General features: G+C 44.4%; 1 protein-coding gene across 4 annotated transcripts; it reads right to left on the reverse strand.

The window, feature by feature from the left end:
* Positions 1–15,341: 15,341 nt before the first annotated feature.
* irx2a (iroquois homeobox 2a) lies at positions 15,342–20,691 on the reverse strand. Of its 4 annotated transcripts, none has more exons than XM_054740410.2 (4): positions 20,413–20,691; positions 20,000–20,224; positions 18,446–18,854; positions 15,342–18,020 (listed from the first exon to the last, which is right to left on the reverse strand). In XM_054740410.2, the coding sequence occupies exons 1-4, from the start codon at positions 20,467–20,469 to the stop codon at positions 17,125–17,127; spliced, it is 1,587 nt and encodes a 528-aa protein (XP_054596385.2). In that variant the 5' UTR covers positions 20,470–20,691; the 3' UTR covers positions 15,342–17,124. The 4 variants fall into 4 exon arrangements, with proteins under 4 accessions (XP_054596385.2, XP_054596386.2, XP_015804606.2 ...); XM_054740411.2 differs by having other exon boundaries at positions 15,342–17,984; positions 20,413–20,685; XM_015949120.3 differs by having other exon boundaries at positions 20,000–20,688.
* Positions 20,692–20,929: the final 238 nt, after the last annotated feature.

Here is a 20,929-nt window from a genome sequence, read left to right on the forward strand (position 1 = left end):
ATCAATTTATTGTGAAAAATGGAAGTTGTGCTTGCTCCTTTTCCTGTTGGGCAGTTGTGATTTCTGTCCATTTACTGCGGAGGTGCTCCGGCGTCCGGCAAAAATAGGATTCATTCTATTTTTGCCGGACCGCGGAACAGAGGGCGGCGCACTGCGCCGCACTGCCGGAGCACGGCCGCAGTAGTGGAATTGCTCTGATTGACTACAACGGGACCGATTTTGCTCCGGCGTTCGTGTCAGAGCGGAGCGGAGCGGAGGTAGTGGAATTTGGGGGTAAGATTAAGGCGTTTAAAAGACAAACGCACAGCAAGGAGATTTTGGTTTCTGCTCTACAAAAAGACACTAGGGGGTGCTAAAAGCAAGCCAAAACTGTCATGTTCCCCTGACAGTTAGATGGTTAATACTCATTGCTTATCGCAGAAGGACAAAAGTCAGAGAATGCTCAGAAAACGTGCAACCATATGGACAAAATTTCTGTCTGCTCCTTGTTTTTCTACATAATCAACAACTTTTTTATGTGCAGAGGATTTTCTTGCAAAAACAAGTAAGATTTGGTCAATTTTGTCTTAATTTCTTGGAACTCTCAACACACATTTTTCACCTCTGAATCATGGCTTCCTTTCTTGCACCACTGGCCTTTTTGCTTCCGCTTCCCTTTTTTTCTCTACATGCTGTTGCTGAAGTGACTTCAGTCAGCATTAAGCACCCTGATGCTCCTCCGGCACCTCCTCCCCCCCTTTTATGAACTCTTTATTCGTCAGCGTAATTGTATTAGAATGCCCCTCCAATCCGCTGTAACCGATATAAGCCGCTTCGCTTGCTTGTGAAGGGATCTCTGGTTCTGTTCTTTCAAACAGCACCAAAGCTGTGTGTGTGTGTGTGTGTGTGTGTGTGTGTGTGTGTGTGTGTGTGTGTGTGTGTGTGTGTGTGTGTGTGTGTGTGTGTGTGTGTGTACAGTGTGTGCATGCACTCATCTGCTGATATTTCTGCACCTTGCATGCCCCTACGATCACACAGTGTGAGCTGAGACACCTCTGTGTAGTGTGATTAGGTATAGCTGTCGCCGAATTTTGCTGAGCACAGCCAGGGCATTGCTGAGGATTGGGTTGCCTTGTATCCACATAGAGAGAGAGGGAGAGAACACACACACATACACACACACACACACACACACACACACACTCAAGAGCCTGTCTGTCTCCACCTTGTCTTTAGCCAGTCGCCAGGAAGCAGCTGGCCTGAATAGCTGAGTGCCTTTAATGAATTGAAATCTTTCAGGGTGTGAGAAATTGGTGATTAAATGCAATAAGACTAATATTCCTGTGTGAGTTCAGAGTCAAAAAAGGATTGTCCTTTGAGAGAAGGGAGAGATGGAGTAAAGCGGAAGGAGAAATGTTCTTGGCAGTCTGCAGACCCCTCATTCCCCCCTCCTCCCCGCCCACCTCTTGGGGAATAACGCTATTTAGAGCAGACGAGGAGCAGAGCAGGAGCTTTCTTTTTTTTTTAACTGGAAAGGAAGGAGGAGAGATGTGCTGGTGGGTGGTAAAGATGACGGAGCCATGAGTGCCTATAGCTCAGAGATTAGGTTGCATTTACATTTGGATGGAAACATTCAAGATCAACCTTTGAGAATTAAAGCCTAAAAACACTAGTAATTAACTGGTATCTTACTGGTCTGGAGCCCAGTTGGAGACAAAAACAAACATGGAAAAAAGTGCTCATTTATCTTGGATTGGTGCAAATGAGACTTGGCAAAAAGTTTGGGGCATAGGATATAATTAATGGTTTAGTCACCGAGTGCCTGACTCGTGTCTAAATGTGCTTAAAGTTTGATTTCCATCCAACGCTTGAGTTGTTTGACAATTCTTGCTCTTTGAATATAAATTGAGTTGAGAGCCTCTCGTCAACTTGATGCCTTTTCTGACAGGAAATTAGTTTTGATTTTTTTTAAAAACATGTTTAAATTTCATGTTCCAGGGTGCTGAGGCTGTTCACCCACTTGAACAACAACTCAAAGTTGTGACGACACCAGTTCCAGCACCAGGAAACTACACACTGCCACTTTAAGGGTCAACTTAAAGAAGACGGCTGCCAGGGTGTGGTCACAGTATTTGGCAGCTTCAGAATGTCCACCACAAAAGCTTCTCAACAACACCTGGATACTGTCATGCCATGTCAAGATTAACTACAGACCAATTTCAAACTTACCATTTCTTTCAAAGATTCTGGAAAAAGTGGTTGCATCTCAGCTTCATGGACACCTGCAGAAACATCTTGTGTACAAAACTTTCCAATCTGGTTTTCGTTCTGCACACAGAGACGGTCCTGGTCAGAGTCATTAATGATTTGCTTATGGCTGCTGACCAGGGCTCTGTCTCACGCCTTGTTCTACTAGACCTTACGGCTGCTTTCCACACTGTAGACAGTAGCTGCGTTTACATGTGCAAAATGTCTTTAATCCAATCATTATTCGGATTAGAATATGACTGTGCACATGGGCCCTGGAAATTTAAATCCGATTATGTCAAGTGTTTACATTGGTCATAAATTTGATCGGAATAAACCATTTTGTCAAGCACAGATCGATCTAATACACTGAAAAAGACCATAGAAGAAGAAGTAGCGGACTTCTGCTGTAAACAAACATGGCTGCGTACTAGGGGTTGTACGAACTAGTCGACTAGTCGACTTCACGGCTCTGTAGTGACTTTTTATGCCTGTCATCAACTAGTCGCTGTCACGTGATAATGACTGACAAGATGCAGTCCTCGGAAAAGACAGCAGGTGATGAGCCCCTGCACGTCTGGATCGAGGCGGAGGCGACGCGCTGTGCGGTACTGACACCGGCGGTAAAACGGACATTTAACCAAACTGTGACCTTTTCCCTCTTGCAATTTAACCTTCCCCTCACCCCCATCCTAATCTTAACCAGTTTGCGCATGCAAAGCTCTGATCGTTGACGCGCTCCAGACATTGCGTCCTGAGCACCGCCAAATCAGGTGTCACCACCTCAAAAACAAATTAAACACGCGATCGTTCATGTCGGCTCATTTCCTTTCATGTTTTCTGTCTGTTATTTGTGCCTGATGCATTTTGCTGCTGCGGAGCGAGGTGCATCACCTGTTGTCCTCCGGTGACACCCCCCCAAGATTCCACTATCTCCACTCCGGCATGAACTCCGCAGCAAAAACGGTCCCGTTGTAGTCGGCCGGCGAGCAGCGGCACTCCGCTGTTTTTACGGTCGGTAGATCTTTTAGAACTGCAGTTCAAAGGTAACTCATAAGGTGAATATATATGAACGCAGGTAGCAGTTTTTCTTTAGGATTGAGAGGAGATGCAGGAAGATAATAGACAGGCAGGACAGAAAAATAGTCAAATAAAAACAAGTTAGTTTTTGTGCCTGGTGGTTGCAACAAACAGACACCACTGAAGGTAATCAGAAGTGAGGAACAGAAAATAATTATTTTAATGTTTAGAGCAGCAGGAAAGGCTGCAGGCGCATCAGTGAGGTTGCGGTTGCTCCGCAGGGGGAGGGGGGAGAGGACTGAAGTAGGATGCAGAAACTACCGTTGTTAAAAGAGATGTGTTAACTTAGAAAATGTGGGCGCAATTTTAATTGTCAAAAACTCCAGTGAACCTACCGATCGCCCCACCGCAACCCCCCCCAGCCCCCGCCCCCACCCCCCCCCCGCTTCCGGCGTATGACGTCATCAACGACTAGTCGAAGTCGACTCGACTTTCATTACTTGACTGTCGACTTTAAAAAAAATAAAGTCGTGCAGGCCCTACTGCGTGCATGTAAAAATGGAGCACTACGATGTTTTTTGGAGCGTAATTTGATTTTTTGTCATCAAAATTTTACAAATACAAACCAAACTGTTTATAGTTTTCCAGATGTTAAATAGGGGGAGACAGCAGGATGAAAATGTCTTAATACCAAGAACCGTAACTTTAGTCCCCCCTCCTCCTGCAAAGACAAGGAGCCACTGGATGAAAGTGAGGAGTAAAGACTGGTGGGAGAGGATTGTTCTTTTGGAGTTCACTGATCAAGAGTGGAAGCAGAATTTATGCATGTCACGTGCGTCATTCATGAAACTTTGCTTGTTAATGGAGAGTTATATGGCTCCCGAAGACGTTACTGTGAGGGCTGCTGTTCCTGTCATCATGTGGATTGCAGTAGTTCTGTATAAACTGGGCAGCTGTGCAGAATACAGAGTCGTGGCCAACCAATTTGGAATAAGTAAAAGCAGCATAATGAAGTTTGTTTACATGTTCTGCAAAGGTATGGTGCAGGGTCCAATCAAACAGTTGATCCGTGCACCAACTGAGGAAGAGGCAAAATAGATAGCCAGACGGTTTGAAGCATCCCATCACATTCCACAAATAATGGGGCTTAGCGATGGAACACGCATTCCCATCCTTCCTCCTTCAGACGGCTACAAGGATTTTGTAAATCGTAAAGGATGGCCATCCTACGTACTCCAGGCTGTTGTAGATGGCAAATTCAGGTAAAAATTCTTTACCTTGCTGATGTACATTTCGTTTGCCGACTGCAAAACATCCTCAGAGCTGACGCTGATGGTGGCGTCACTTCCTATTCCGTTTATCCGTGGGCAGCATCATTGGAGAGGGGAGATCGGGCAGCAGAGGACGTTGTCGTCCTCTGCTCCCCGCGGATAAACGGAGTAGGAAGTGACGCCACCATCAGCATCAGCTCTGAGGATGTTTTGCAGTCGGCAAACAAAACGTCAGCAAGGTAAAGAAAAACCTTTTCTGTGTTTTAAAAAGAACCAAAAAAGGAATTAGATGGATAGATGTTGAGCCAGATTTCAGGTGTGTATTTCGGCTTCCTTGCTTAGAAATTATGCTGCTTGAAAGTAATTTAAATTGATTTCTGAGCAAGTTTGTGTCATTATGAGAAAATTTTGGACTCGAAATGACCTCATGGAGGAGTTTGAGGACTGTGGCAGGTGTTATTGAGTCCGTCTGAAGGCTCACAAAACCGCACCATTCTGTGTCTGAATTCAGCCCGAAGACTAAAGAGCATGATGACTTTGCAGGTATGTGATGAATGGCTGAACCCTTTAACACATTCAGAGGCGCTCTGACTTCATGATCTAATCATAAGGCAGCCTCCAAGTTAAACGTCAAACACAATAAAGCCATATTCTGAGTGAACATATTATCTGGGTTGGACTACCTTAAAGTAGCAATGCGTAGTTTCCTGGTGTTAGAGGGCTGTACATACATATCATGCTGGTCCTAGTGTGGTCCAATTGCGTGCAGACACAACTGGAGTTCCCATTCCTACAATTGGCCAGACTATATATTTTCCAATTTGCATATTTAGGATGGCTAGAGATGTTTGCCTTTAGGAATCACCTCTATCACGTCTGGGAGTACCTAATAAAGTGACCAATGAGAGGAAATCACAACTGATGTGTTAAATGTGATAACTTGTTTAGCTTTCCAAGAATGTTCATAGCAGTTCTCATTTTATTTTCTTTTTCCTCACATTCAGCACAACTGCGTGATGCTCAACTCCTGACAGTTTTCCAACAGACATTAAACACACGTGTCAATTATGAGTGGAAGCCGGAGCTCCTAACGACCTTGTTCAAACTGTTGCATGAGCAATTATTAGCATCACACAGTCTGAAGATGTGTGTGTGTGTGTGTGTGTGTGTGTGTGTGTGTGTGTGTGTGTGTGTGTGTGTGTGTGTGTGTGTGTGTGTGTGTGTGTGTCTGTGTGTCTGTGTGTATGTGTGTGTGTGTGTGTGTGTGTGTGTGTGTGTGTGTGTGTGTGTGTGTGTGTGTGTGTGTGTGTGTGTGTGTGTGTGTGTGTTAACATCCTGCCAAACTTACTTCCCTTGATCATCCAGAGTAGTGAACATTTGAGCTGACACCTTTACAAGAGGACAGGACCCCGTACTCCTTTTAGAAGCCCCTGCCACCCCCACCTCCTCCACCCACTTCCACTTTGATGTGTTTTATTAAACACAACTGTACCTGATTTGTACAGCCAGCTTCTTTGGTCTTCTGGTCTCCCCTGAATATTAGTACCACTTACACTTAAGTCTGAACATCAGCAGTGTTTATGGTTGGGCCTTAATAGGTAGCATAAACAATAAAAGTTAAATCAAAGACTGATGATGTTTGTGTTTTTCTCCAAGTCTTTTGTATCTTAGTTTGTATGATACTAGAACATAAATGTTCTACTTATGCAGCTATAAAGAACGTTTCTATATTCGGAAGAGTGAATGCCACATCGTGGGACAGAAAAATAAATAGAAACTTTTTTTTCATGTTTGAAAATAACTGCATTAGATTAAATATATTCATAAAACAGTGTCTCAGTGATCTGCAGCTGTTGCAAGGGAGTGTCTCCGTGTTCTTTTGGTTTGTTTATAAGTTTCCAGGTGGGTCATGTTGGCAGAATCCATTGTCTGCTTGTCTGGGATTGGATTGCAGTGGTAACAGGACCTCCTGGTAGATGTAAAAAAAATGTTCCAAGTGTAGAAGAAAATATAATCCCTTATTAAGTTCTAGTTTTGCACCAGAGGAAATTGTGAAGGAAAGCAACCAGAAAGCATACAGTGAAATGCCCAAACCACCTGAATTTTTGATGCAAAGCAGCTCTATCCCATGCTCCAAAGCGTTTCACCTTACCCGGAAGTTCCGATGGTGGAAAAGAGCCTTTAGTCTTAGAGGTAAGTTTATCAGACCTTTGCGCCATGAGCGTGTCTCCATTTAATTGGGCTCGCCCAAAATAACCATATTCCAAGCCCTTTCAGGACCCAGTGGAGTATCTGAACTAAGGTATAGGGCCTGGTAGACTTGCGGGGTGGAACTTGCGGTTAACTCATGCTGTCTGGTTGTAACTCAAGAGGAAATGACATCAGCAGATGTCACCAAAAACATCTATACATTCATTTTCTTCTGCTTATCTGGAGTCGGGCTGCGGGGGCAGCAGCCTAAGTTGAGAGGCCCAGATTTCCCTCTCCCCAGCCACTTGGGCCAGCTCCTCTGGGGGAATCCCAAGGCGTTCCCTGCCCTGGTGAGAGACAGTCCATCCAGTGTGTCCTGGGTCTTCCTTTAGGCCTCCTCCCGGTTGGTCGTGCCCGGAAAACCTCACCAGGGAGGCGTCCAGGAGGCATCCTGACCAGATACCCGAGTCATCTCAACTGTCTCCTCTTGATGTGGAGGAGCAGCGAATCTACTCCGAGCCCATCCCGGATGGCCGAGATTCTCACCCTATCTCTAAGGGAGAGCCCAGCCTCTCTGCGGAGAAAACTCATTTCGGCTGCTTGAATCTGCAATCTTGTTCTTTCAGTCAGTACCTAAAGCTCATCACCATAGGTGAGGGTAGGAATGTATATGGACCGGCAAATCTAGAGCTTCACCTTCTTGCTCAGCTCTCTCTTGACCAGACCTGTACAACGTCCGCATCAATGCAGATGCAGCACCAATCCGCCTATCGATCTCGCACTCCAGTTTTCCCTCACTCGTGAACAAGACCCCGAGATATCTAAACTCCTCCACTTGGGGCAGGACCTCATCCCTGACCCGGAGAAGGCATTCTACTCTTTTCCGAATCAAGACCATGGTCTCAGATTTAGAGGAGCTGATTCTCATCCCAGCTACTTCACACTCGGCTCCGAACCGCTCCAGCAAATGCCGAAGATCACATTCTGATGAAACCAACAGGACCACATCATCTGCAAAAAGCAGAGACCTGATCCTCAGGCCAGCAAAATGGATCCCCTCAACACCTTGGCTGCGCCTAGAAATCCTGTCCATAAAAGTTATGAACAGAATTAGTGACAAAGGACAGCCTTGGCGGAGTCCAACTCTCTCTGGGAATGAGCTCGACTCACTCCCGGCAATGTGGACCAAGCTCTGACACGGTCATACAGGGACCTAACAGCTCCGATACCTGATATGGGTTGTCACCCAAAACAGGCTTTTGTAAATGTGGAAGAGTTGCTGGTGTATGGCGTTTAAAGCGTGCCACAACCCGTGCACACGCATTTGGTCCACAGCGCGCGTGTGAACGGGACTCGCGAGCGAAAATATACATGGCGAGAGGTCATTTGTGCACTGAGAGGGAGCAAACTGTGTCTGTGAGCGCACAAGGATGTGCACAAGTGACAAACCTGCGTGCGCGCGTTGTCAACGAGCACACGGCAGAGGAAAACGTGCGCGCGCGGCAGCCTCTGTGCGCGCTCGGCAGCCTCTGTGCGCGCTCGGTTTCTGACTCCTGCTCGCTCGGCTGTGAGGGCTTTTGGCACTCTGGAGGCGTGGCCTGTGGCAGATCTTCTCTGTCCTCTGATTGGTTAGTGTACCCCGCACTTTACCCTCTACCTATCTATATAAAAAAGTCTGCTATTCAGTAGTTGCTGGCATAGCTCAGATGGGAGAGCGGGTGACTCTCGCCCCGGAGGATCCAGGTTTGAGTCCGGGCAAGGAAAATGCAGTAGATGTCATGTTAATTTTTCTTAATTTCAGGTATTTTACAGTTGTGACCGTTCAACTGTCATTAAACGTCCGAATGTTTGCTGGGCAGTGTTTTAAAAAGTGCACATAAGCTAGATGGTTTTAACTATATAAAATTACATTTTTTGTGATACTGGAAAAATACATACTGAAATAAAACTACTGATTGAAAACTTTATGACTGTGGTTGTACAATATATGACTCACTAATACACTGCAAACTCCCTTGGGGCTTCCAGAGAGAGAGAGAGAGAGAGAGAGAGAGAGAGAGAGAGAGAGAGAGAGAGAGAGAGAGAGAAAAGTTCTTGCCTCATTAATGAATTGTTTATTTTTTTCAGTATTTAATTGACAAATTATCCTTTCAAATAATTAATTGATGAGTTACATAATTGTCCATTTAGAATTGTTGAATGGACTGAGTCAAGTTTGGTGCACTTTATATATTTCAAAACATGTTTTTTTTTATTTTAATGATGCATATAAATAATTTAAATGTTAATTTAATGAAATATTTCTATTTTTTCATTACCTCACCCTTGTTTTGACAAAAACGGGACCTTGCTGGATAATATCACGGAGAAACTATTTGTTCACAGTACATGGCTCAGTGAGGATCTGTATACCAAAGGAGGAGATACTCAGAAATCTGTCTGCAGATTGTTACAACCCAGACTGGAAGTGGTGGGCTGTAATAAGAAAGGAGACCAAACAGGAGTGGGGGGTTCAACAACTGATTTATTTAACAAAAGTAAGGATTTACTAAAGCAAGTTAGTGAACAGAAAATGGCCATCTCAAGGTTTTACTCGGATGTCCCTCAGCAGGGACCTCACTTACTTTGGTTAAATAAATCAGTTGTTGAACCCCACACTCCTCTGTTTGGTCTCCTTTCTTATTACAGCCCACCACTTCCAGTCTGGGTTGTAACAATCTGCAGACAGATTTCTGAGTATCTCCTCCTTTGGTATACAGATCCTCACTGAGCCATGTACTGTGAACAAATAGTTTCTCCGTGATATTATCCAGCAAGGTCTTGTTTTTGTCAAAACAAGGGTGAGGTAATGAAGAAATAGAAATATTTCAATAAATTAACATTAAAATTATTTATATGCATAATTAAAATAAAAAAACATGTTTTGAAATATATAAAGTGCACCAAACTTGACTCAGTCCATTCAACAATTCTAAATGGACAATTATGTAACTCATCAATTAATTATTTGAAAGGATAATTTGTCAATTAAATGCTGAAAAAAATAAACAATTCATTAATGAGGCAAGAACTTTTTAAACTTGAGCATACCTACAACCACAAGTCTATTTTTACCTGGTTAAAACCATCTAGCTTATGTGCACTTTTTAAAACACTGCCCAGCAAACATTCGGACGTTTAATGACAGTTGAACGGTCACAACTGTAAAATAATATCACAGGAATTAGGAAAGAATAATGATATCAACTCCATGTGCCTTGGCCAGACTCGAACTTGGATCCTCCAGAGTGAGAGTCACCCGCTCTCACAGCTGAGCTATGACAGCAACTACTAAATCTCAGATTTTTTATAAAGATAGGTGGAGAGTAAAGTGCGGGGTAAACTAACCAATCAGAGGACAGGGAAGATCTGCCACAGGCCACGCCTCCAGAGTGCCAAACGCCCTCACAGCCGAGCGAGCGGAATTAGAAACCGAGCGCGCAGAGGCTGCCGAGCGTGCAGAGAGGCTGCCGTGCGCGCACGTTTTCCTCTGCCGTGTGCTCGTTGGCAACGCGCGCACGCAGGTTTGTCACTTGTGCACATCCTTGTGCGCTCACAGACACAGTTTGCTCCCTCTCAGTGCACAAATGACCTCTCGCCATGTATATTTTCGCTCGCGAGTCCCGTTCACGCGCGCGCTGCCATGTATATTTTCGCTCGCGAGTCCCGTTCACACGCGCGCTGTGGACCCAATGCGCGTGCACGGGTTGTGGCACGGGTCTGACGCGATACTGGTGAAGCAGAATGGGAGGAATAGAAAACAAGCAGTGTTACGCTGCTTTAAAATGTGGCAGATATCTTGCCACAATGCAATAATTCACGGTGCAGATCCGTAAAAAGTAGAGCTCCAATTCACGACAGTTTTGTCCTCACACAGCCACAATCCCGGTCTCCTGAATGGATTCAACTATGACGTACTTTGACAGAATAAAACATTTCATGTTAATGTTCGTGGATGCCTTTTGGGGTGAACAGTGACATCACTCATTGCCAAAGCAGTGGCGATATGCTGACATCTTGGCGATGTCCTGATGAGCTGATTTCGTACGGAGACATAACGGCTGAGAGGACCAAGCCAGCGTATCTCTGCGTCACTTTTCCCCCTACTTGACATTTCCCTGATGTCTTATAGTGGAAGCACAGCTTAAACTTAAACCTCTTTTCTGACGGATGCAAAATTGCTGCAAAATGTATTTTGCGGCAATTAGCCACTGTTATAGTGGACGGGTTCCTTTTCACTGGCAGCAAAGATTTTGGTTAACATGGTTTTGTAAGGTTTTGCACACGTACCAGAAGTGAGGGGATGCTATCAGTGGCGTGTCCACATCTTTTAAAATGGGGTGGCCCAGGTGAGGCACAACTTTGTGCATGGGTGGCACCAATGGTTATGCTTTTATTGTTTTACCCCCAAGCCTTTTGTGGACAGTAAAAAGCTTATTTAAAAGTAAATTAGTGTGGTGGCAGCTGGGGTGGCCAATGAGATTCCAAGGGTGGCATGTGCTACCCCAGGCCACTCCCTGGACACGCCCCTGGATGCTATCACTATGTTTTGAGTCTATTTTTTACGCTTGAAAAACAAGCTGCCTTGTCTGGCTTTGCCCTTTGCTTTGGACTTTGGAAATCATCTGTGGTGTTCCAATTCTCCTTTGAATTTGTGACTGTGCGAGACCAGCGACGTGGAACAGTTTTGCTCCCCAGCCCATCTCTCACTCTCACCCTCTATCCTATGAGTACATTTTTCTTTTAGAGGAGGAACTCATTCTCAGACTAGATGGAGAATTCCACATTTTCCCAGCCTAATTTGTTTTACAACTTTGGTTCTTGAAAAGCCTGAGTTGTTGCAAATACCTGGAACCCATCAGTCGTTTTAGTGCAAACCTTCTAAATTTCTAAAAGAGGTTGTTAATGGATGGTACATTACCTGGATTTGTGTAGTGCCTATAAAGGGTTCTAAACCCTCCAATGTGCTTCACAACACAGTTATATACCCATTCACACAAACATTCACACGCTGGTGAGGACGAGTTATGATGTACAGATGCACTGACAGAGGCAAGGCCTGCTGAACGCTGGCACCACCGGTCCCTCCGACCACCAGCAGCAGGCAAGATGGGTTAAGTGTCTTGCCCAAGGACACAACAGCAGCATTCACTGGTCGGAGCCAGGATTAAATCTGCAGCCTTCTGATTACTGGACAACCTGCTATACCTCCTGAGGTACTGCTGTCATAAATTATAAAAAAGTTCAGCTAAAAAGTTTGCACAATTGTAACATGATTGCTGTATTTGTAAAAGTGCATGTGTACAATGTCTTGCTATTTGAGTTATTTATTATTATTTTATTATTTATTATTTATTATTGAGTTAATAATAATACTTATTATTGTTATTATCATTATTATTATTATTATTATTGTTGTTGTTGTTGTTGTTGTTGTTGTTGTTATTGTTATTAAGGGACCTGCCTTTCTGGCAGGGCCCTTATTATTCTTCACCGGAGGATTCGTTGTCTTTATTCTTCTTCTGCAGACCTCACTGCATCTCGAATGACAGAGTGCAACCCCACAAATTTTACATCAAAACGACCCGCTCGGCTGTGGGAGGTGTGCTGTTTCTTTTCTAAGCTTTTAGATTAACCATGGCAACATTATTAGCAAAAAAACTTTTAACAATTTCACATTTAGTGTGTGTTCGGTACGTGTGTGTTTATTAAGAGTGTGTTCAGTACGTGTGTGTTCTGTACATGTGTGTTCAGTATGTGTGTGTTCAGTGTATGTGTGTTCATTTAGTGTGTGTTCAGTATGTGTGTGTTCATTTGGTGTGTGTTCAGTTCATGTGTGTTCAGTACGTGTGTGTTCATTTGGTGTGTGTTCAGTACATGTGTGTTCAGTACGTGTGCGTTCAGTACATGTGTGTTCATTAAGTGTGTGTTCAGTACGTGTGTGTTCAGTACATGTGTGTTCAGTATGTGTGTGTTCAGTGCATGTGTGTTCATTTAGTGTGTGTTCAGTACGTGTGTGTTCATTTGGTGTGTGTTCAGTATGTGTGTGTTCAGTTTATGTGTGTTCAGTACGTGTGTGTTCATTTGGTGTGTGTTCAGTACATGTGTGTTCAGTTTGTGTGTGTTCAGTACATGTGTGTTCAGTATGTGTGTGTTCAGTACATGTGTGTTCAGTATGTGTGTGTTCAGTGCATGTGTGTTCATTTAGTGTGTGTTCAGTACATGTGTGTTCAGTACGTGTGTGTTCAGCACGTGTGTGTTCAGTACGTGTGTGTTCATTTGGTGTGTGTTCAGTACATGTGTGTTCAGTATGTGTGTGTGTTCATTTAGTGTGTGTTCAGTACTTGTGTGTACATTACGGTGCATGCTGCCGTTCGAGCCACAACTTGCACCCCCACAAATGTTATATCAGAACATGGCCAGCTTGGCTGTGGGAAGTGTGTGACCCCAGCGTCACCCCAATATCATGATTTTGGGCCTATAAAACACAAGGCCAGTCTTGTGCCAGAGGACAGGTTGCTTTTTAAAATTTCTTCAGAAGTGTTCTAGTTTTTAATTATTATCAGTATTATTATTATTGCATATCTAAAGTGACTTGAAGGGCCGATTGAACTTCATGAGAAACGTCTCTAACTTTGGTTTTCAGCAGGTGTGCATCAGAGATTAACGTCTGAAGTATTTGGTAGGAGAACGGTTTGATGGAAGGATAAAAGAGCTCATGGCTTATCTGCATAGACGAGCTGCTTGTATGATCATTGATAAGGGGAACAATTCCACTTGCTCTTTTAGTCTACGCTCAGCTGAAGCCCAAACGAGCTCCGCGATACCATCAATTCAGTCTCAATGACAACCAGCCCTTGCTCATTGGTGAGAGGATTATGTCGGTAATTGATATGCAGTGTGTGGAATTAGGAATATCTAGATAAGTTTAAATAGTCATCTCACCCTGGAGCACGGGCTTAGCTTTAGGCCTCTGTAGCAGTCTCTGGAACATGGTAAATAGTCGGCTTCACCCTTCAGGATCAATATCCAGGTTGTGTCAAGGGCAGCCCGGGTTCCTCTAATGATCATGAGCAGATTCTTCAAACAGCATTTTCCCTCCACAGTTGTGACTAATTGTGGCATAAATTCACAATCCTTTCATAACGGCCTTCACAGCTTGAGCTTTGTCGTGTGCAATTGCCACCTTGTTCCTATTTTCACCTGCCGTCGCTCTCAATCAAACAAAGAGGTGGGGTGGAAGTTTCCTTTCATGTGTTCAAAGGTGACCGGTGGCAGAGCTTTTTTCCCCTCACAGAAACAATAACTCTTTTTATTGAGAACAAATGTTGACGTTTGAAGGGAGCAGCAGCAGGTGAAGGGAAAGAGAGCGGACCCCCCGCCCCTCATGTGCTTTGGAGACTGCCTCTGGTGCTATTTGACAATGCTGTCGAGTCCCTGGGGGAGCCCACCTGAGAATAAAGTATGCATTCCAATAAATCAGTTCCTAATGAAAGCGCTTGGACGGAGAAAGAAGAAGTTGGCCAGGGGCTACAACATGCATGACTTCCATATACAGTAGGCTGCCTGCCTGAGAGCCAAATGATAATAAGGTGAGTAAAAAAAGAAAATCAAGTCAAGCCATAATGATCTGAAGGAGGACAGCGCTCTAGAATCAGTCTCCATAGCCTTTTTCTTTGCTTTGCATTTATTTCTTTTTAACATTTAGAGCAAAATGATGTGAATTTAAGTGAGAAAATTCTTGTATCAGGTTTAGAAACAGGACAGCCGAGTTGAGGCGGATTTCTACCCTTGGCTGCTTCCCTGGTGGGGGCTAAATATTACGTCCTTGAATTGGGGTGGGGGTCCCATGACATTTGAACAACACTCAAGCTCAGATTCAACTGGAAAATGAAGGATTAGCTTTTAGTCCGGCTCGGAGCAGTGTGTGTGTGTGTGTGTGTGTGTGTGTGTGTGTGGGTGTGGCTGTGTGGGTGGAAGGAAATATACATTTGACACAAAGGACATCACAATCAAGGCTGTAACTAAGACTGACGTTAAAATGAGACAAAACACATTTAAGTCAGGGTTTAAAAACCTGCATAATAATGACGTGAGAGCTTTGTGTCCAGATTGTTTAATTAACTGTGTCCTATAATAATGCCCAGTCATGATGAAAGGCAGAGGGGGAAAGCCTGTCCGATTAGAGCCCATCACACAGCCCATTGGAGCTGGCAGATGCTTAGATAGACTTTTATGGATCGCCCGATGCTGAACTGTAATGAAGCAGGCAGGGCTGACCCATCCAGAGCCAGGCTAAAAAGCTCAGGGGAAGGCCCCACTGGGAGCCCATAATGCCCGATGCTTCCCTCGCCTGTATTCATCACACTGCAAAATAAATGTGTGGCACAGGGGGGCGAGGAGCGAGGGGAACATGGAATCAGCGTGTCGTTTATCCGCATCAAGGTTGTGCATATCTGACCAAGGGAGACTCAACCGGAAATGGGGCCCTAAAGGAAAAAGTGGGTTGTGTAGAATGTCTGTTGGGATTCTGATTGGGAAAAATAAAGAGGAACCTGGATACAAAACAGTAAAAAGAACTCTGAAATACCTGTGTGATAGCTGGTAAAAGAGTTTAATCATTTTCTTTTGGGGGGGAATAACAGATATAACACCCCGCCAGTATATATGTATACCAGCACGAATATTCTTATATACAGTCAGAGATATAAATTAGTAAAAGTACTCCTGATAACAAGATTGTGTAGCTTTTCTTTATCCTCAAATGCCTCTCCAAAGGAAAAAAAAAAAACCTCCATTTTATATACACACACACACACACATATATGTGTGTGTGTGTGTGTGTGTGTGTGTGTGTGTGTGTGTGTGTGTGTTTATATTTACAAAACAAACAGAGAATTCCCCACTTTTGCAATACAACTTGCATAAATAATAGGCATCGCTCCACTGTTGTTTTATTAAAAAAATAAATATCAAATGTAGGCTATTCCACTTTGGAAATCCTGGAGTTCACATCAGATCAGCATCACTTCAGAAACAGGTCAAACCTTCTCCACGCGGATACACAAAGTAGTGAAATTATACATATATATATATATATATATATATATATATATATATATATATATATATATATATATATATATAAAGTACCGTGGCAACTCAGCAAACTAGAGGAACCTGAGAGATAGTATTCACATGTTATGGTAACTGGTGAAATTATTCATATAAAAACAAAAAAAGTCAAATGCGTGTGTGTGTGTGTGTGTGTGTGTGTGTGTGTGTGTGTGTGTGTGTGTGTGGGTGTGTGTGTGAGTGTGTGTGTGTGTGTGTGTGTGTGTGTGTGTGTGTGTGTGTGTGTGTGTGTGTGTGTGTGTGTGTGTGTGTGTGTGTGTGTGTGTGTGGATGGGGGTTAGCAGCGTTCGTTCTGGTGGCACTACAGATCAGCTTTGGAGTCCAACATAAATAAATAGTGTAAAAATAAGGTTATATGTGTTTAAACTGTTCCTGTTCTCCTGAACTCTAAGCAAGTGTGACACCTACCTGCAGAGAGTGGAAATAGAGAAACAAAACCGTGCCATCAATTCAGAAATCCCAGAAACATTGCACACATGTGTCAGGCTGCTTCCATTAAAAAAAACTACTACTGTAAATGCTTATTAAATTCCCTTCTGCAGAACCGCTGCTGCTGAAAACGTCTCCAGGCGTTATTCAGCTGTTTTGAGGAGAGCGCAGCCACCTGCATGTGGAATTTGAAGATGTGAAGTTGCACGAGGCTGCAGAGAAAGCTGGTTTGTTTGCTTTTGGCTGACCCTGTGTAATTATAATTATCCTAAGCTGGAAGATAAGGTTTGGAGCCCACTGCGCGCGCACAAACACGTATCCACTCTCACACAGATAAAGGAAACAGTAAAACATCCTGCTCAAATCTATGGCAACATTTCCGTGCTTATTGAATCTATAAGCTGCCTGTGTGTGTGCGTGCGTGTGTGTTTGTGTGTGCGTGTGTGCGTGCGTGAGGCCTTTCTGCGGATTTAGCGCAATTACCTTCAATCTGTTGAGGAATAAAACTCAGCTATAGGAGATCCGGGTGATTTTTATTTTTAAAAGACAGTAGTTAACTCTAAATGGATTATTCCTCTAATTATTTGATCTGATAATTAAACCAAACACAACATGTAGCTTATTGTGCCAAAAAATAAAATAAAATAAAATAAACAAGTTTGAATAAATAAAATGAGTGGGTTAACTCGGTCAGGTTCCCCAGAATCTCCATAGTTAAGGATCTGAACCGGATGCATTTTACTTCCTCTAATAAAGTCAAATACAATTCTTAATACTTTAATACGTCTCCATAAGCGTCCCTCGCAGTACGTCATTACGTACCTTTCTTTGCTTCTAAATTAGCGGGTCTGAATTGCTGCTGCTCGACCACTACAATCTGGCTGGGGTGGTTTTTCCCGAGGGGGGAGTCGGGCCTGTGTTTGGGGTGAGCGCCGGCCTCCGCAGCCCGGTGAGAGGAGCCGCTCAGGCCGTCGCCTGCAGCCGCGGCGGCGGCAGCAGCAGCGGCGGCTGCTGCTGCCAGGCTCACTCCGGAGGAGTTAGTGTACCGCAGGATCCCCTGGCCCTGCAGGGGGCTGAAGTTGCCATAGTTTGTGTAATTGCTATAAAAAGAGGAGTAATAAATAGATCTTCCAAGGATGGAAGGGCTCGGGTAAAGGGAGGGGGAACTGGCAGCAGGGGAGGTCGAGGAAGGCGTGGGGGGTGTGAGGAGTCCACCGCTGGAAGAGGAGGAGGAGGGGCAACTGGGGGGCCCCTGGTGCTGCTTTTGGTCCGAGGTTGCGATCTCAGCCAGAGACCACAGTTTGGGTTTGGGGTTCGGACTTGGCCCAGAAGGAGGCCTGCTCTCCAGACAGGAGGACAATTTATTACTGTTGCTATTTGCGAGACTTCGGGCTAGATCCTCGCGCTGGCTGTGGAGGTGGTGGAGGTGATGTAGGTGGTGGTGGTGGTGGTGGTGAGGATGGAGGTGACCGAGAACCGGAGCCTCCACCCCCGTCAGGGGCGACGAGGTGACGGGTTTGGGCGAGAGCTGGAGCCGCCGCTCGTGGCCCTGGTCCTCCCCGTCCTCGATGCATTTGTCGCCCGTTTGGTCGGAGCTCAGCTCGGCCCCGCAGCTGACCTTCTCCCCGTCCGAGTCCGAGTGGTCCGACAGGGTGTCCACGTGCAGGCTGATGCCTGAGACAAGATTAGACAGGTGGAAAACGTTTAAGCCTATGTTGTTAATTGGGTAAGAGACAAAAAGCAAGGAGTGAAAGAGAGAAATTAATTGAGTGAAAGAAGAAAGAAAATAAAAATAAATTAATGATAAAATATAAATGGCTTTAGATTGTTTTATAAAGATTCCAGTTTGTTGTTAATCTGAATAAAGTTGTCTTTACTTAATTATAGGCAGTCACTTGTGGTTTCTAGAAGGACTTATTGAGACTGAGAGCTTGATGTTGGTTTGTCAGTCAAGTAAAATGTTTCTATAAAAGCTCATGCAGCGCGTTTCAGAGCCTTTAATTAAACACGTGCGGCCTATCTGGCCTCTGTTCTAAAGTATTTTATATTTACATTCTCTAATATTCCCTTCATGTGTTTTATATTTATAGTGCCTTATATTAATTAATCCAGGGTGTTGCACTCCTCCTCGTTACCTTCATCCTCCGCGGAAGCCTCGCTGTTATCCAGGGTTTTGTCAGAGCGCTCCACCTCCTCCTTCCTCTCCCCGTCCCCGTCCTCCTCGTCCTCGTCCTCGCTCTTATTCCTGGGCGCCCACGTCATCTTGTTCTCCTTCTTGAGTCTCCTCCTGGCGTTGGCGAACCAGGTGGAGACCTGCGTCAGGGTCATCTTGGTGATGATGGCCAACATGATCTTCTCCCCTTTGGTCGGGTACGGGTTCTTCCGGTGCTCCTGGAGCCAGGCCTTCAGGGTGGCCGTCGCGTCCCGGGTGGCATTTTTGCGGTAAGCCGGGTCGTTGAGCTGGAAGGGGTAGCCCGGACCCCCGTATGGAGGGTAACTCAGCGCCCCGGCCATGCCCGGCGTGTGCACATCATAAGGTGACGACTGGAAAAAAGTGCAAACAAATAAAGTTACAAAAAATGTCAAAAGGCATGTAAATAATTATGTGGATAAATTATAAATGATAAAATAAAAGATCTATTTAGTCTTATTTAAATTATATTAAAGTTTAAACAACAATCGCAGTTTTATCTTATAGGGTTTTTATTAACTTGTAGTCACGATGTTGTTTTATTTAATTATTATTATAAAGGAACATGTTGGAACAAGTGAAAGCGGTGGAAAAGTGTCAAATAAACGCGCAGGGATCTTTTATCCCCGTAATCTTTAAATTACACGCGCACGATTAAAGGCGTACAACGCGTTGTTAAAACAAACAAATCAGCATTAGTTCGTATTTTCTTTTGCTTTGATGTTGTAAGTTGTGAAGTAAGGTGTGTGTGTGTGTGTGTGAGGGGGGGGGGGGTTCAATTATGGTTTAAAAGTGCGGGGTGCGTAAAAAGCAGGCCGCGGGAAGCCATGATTTAATGGTTAACTAATGGTTATGATCATTATCGGATTACCAGATCTGCTGCTCATTTAGCAGTTTAGATAAGGGAATTTTAATTTTGCGCAATCACCCTTTAACTTCCCCCTCTCTTCGGTGACAGCTCAGAGGCAGCACCGGCTAGAGCGGCATTTCAAATCCCATTAGTTAAATCACCTTTTCCCCGGAACGATGGGACATCAACACTGTGAGGAGTCGTGTTTTTCACCTTAAAATTCACTTTATTCGGCAGAGAATTAGGTCTGAGCGCCCTTTCTCTCGCCACCACACCCCGTCCACTCGAGCCATGATTGAGCAGTAATTACAAATATATGGATTTGTTTTTGTTTTCTGGGGGAACTCGCGCGTTTTAGAGCTTGGGTACACTTTACGCAGCTGCTCAGTTGCGCAGCGCCGGCCAAGCCATTAATTATAAGCTCAAACCTAAATGTCCCGTTTAAGCAGAATGATTTTATAGAGGGAAAACCCCAATATAATAATAATAATAATAATAATAATAATAATAATAATAATAATAATAATAATAATAATAATAATAATAATAATAATAATACCATAGGGGGTAAATAACTGCGCGCACTTACATGTTTCTAAAATTCACTCAGAGTAACACACGGGAAGATTGGTTTATTTAATGTTTTACCACGTAAGGTGAGAATCCCGCTGCAGGGTCCGTGGTGTAAGACAGCGGACTAGAGAAGCCTGCACCAGCCGAGGCGGAGAACGCAGCCGAGCCGGGGTAGGGACTGAAGGCTGAGCCGGAGGACGACCTCGCCAAGTCCTCATTCCGCGGAGCAGCAAGAGCCGAGGCCCCGTAAGCCGGACACGAATACAGAGACAGAGAGCCAGGGGGCTGGTAGAGGTAACCCTGAGGATAGGACATTGGTGAGTGCGCAGTAGTTCACCGAATCCAAAACAGAAAAAAAGAAAAAAAGGGAATAAAAAAAAGGAAGCGGACAACAGCACCCGGAATATAAACAATCAAGTCAATGATCAGCCGTGCGAACAGTCATCAAACAGTGAAAATAAAAAGGCCTCCCTCCGCAGCCCTCTTACTGGGAAAAAAGCCCCCGAAAGATCTGTTAAAGTGCCCACGTAGAGGTAATGTGGCATGCGTCTTGATCCCCTAGCGTCCGATGTTTTTACTGCGCAGCGCTATGAAGTGAGGAGTTCGGGAGGGAAGGAGCCAGTTGAGTTTCAGACACACACACACGCACACGCACACACACACACTGGCGCGCGCGCGGAGAGCATTGGGGGAAACTAGAACTGTCACTCGGGCTCATCTGAATATCCCATCCCCGCCCCTTTTGGTCCTCCACAGAAATGGAGCCACGGAACAAAACCGACGCTGGAGAGAGAGAGCAGAACTGGAGAGAAGCCGTTTTCTGTCTTTAGGCTTGTGTGGATCTTTCAACCTCATACAAATCAGAGGAACGCATGACCTCTTTAAACCAGTTGCGCGCGCAGATTAACCAACAGTTCCGGGACAATCCATGTTTATTTTATTTATTTATTTATTTATTTATTTATTTATTTATTTATTTATTTATTTATTTATTTAAGGTCAAGT

Source organism: Nothobranchius furzeri, chromosome 5 (genome assembly GCF_043380555.1).
Source record: "Nothobranchius furzeri strain GRZ-AD chromosome 5, NfurGRZ-RIMD1, whole genome shotgun sequence".
Lineage (NCBI taxonomy): Eukaryota > Metazoa > Chordata > Actinopteri > Cyprinodontiformes > Nothobranchiidae > Nothobranchius > Nothobranchius furzeri.

What these genes read in the sequence shown, in the direction of transcription:
- irx2a (XM_054740410.2), bottom strand. Translation starts at nt 20,469, where the DNA reads ATGCCACATTACCTCTACGTGGGCACTTTAACAGATCTTTCGGGGGCT. An exon ending in TTTCGGGGGCTTTTTTCCCA is followed by an intron (nt 20,225 to 20,412) that starts GTAAGAGGGCTG and finishes TCCTATCCTCAG; the next exon opens with GGTTACCTCTACCAGCCCCC. An exon ending in CGGGATTCTCACCTTACGTG is followed by an intron (nt 18,855 to 19,999) that starts GTAAAACATTAA and finishes ACTTTTTTCCAG; the next exon opens with TCGTCACCTTATGATGTGCA.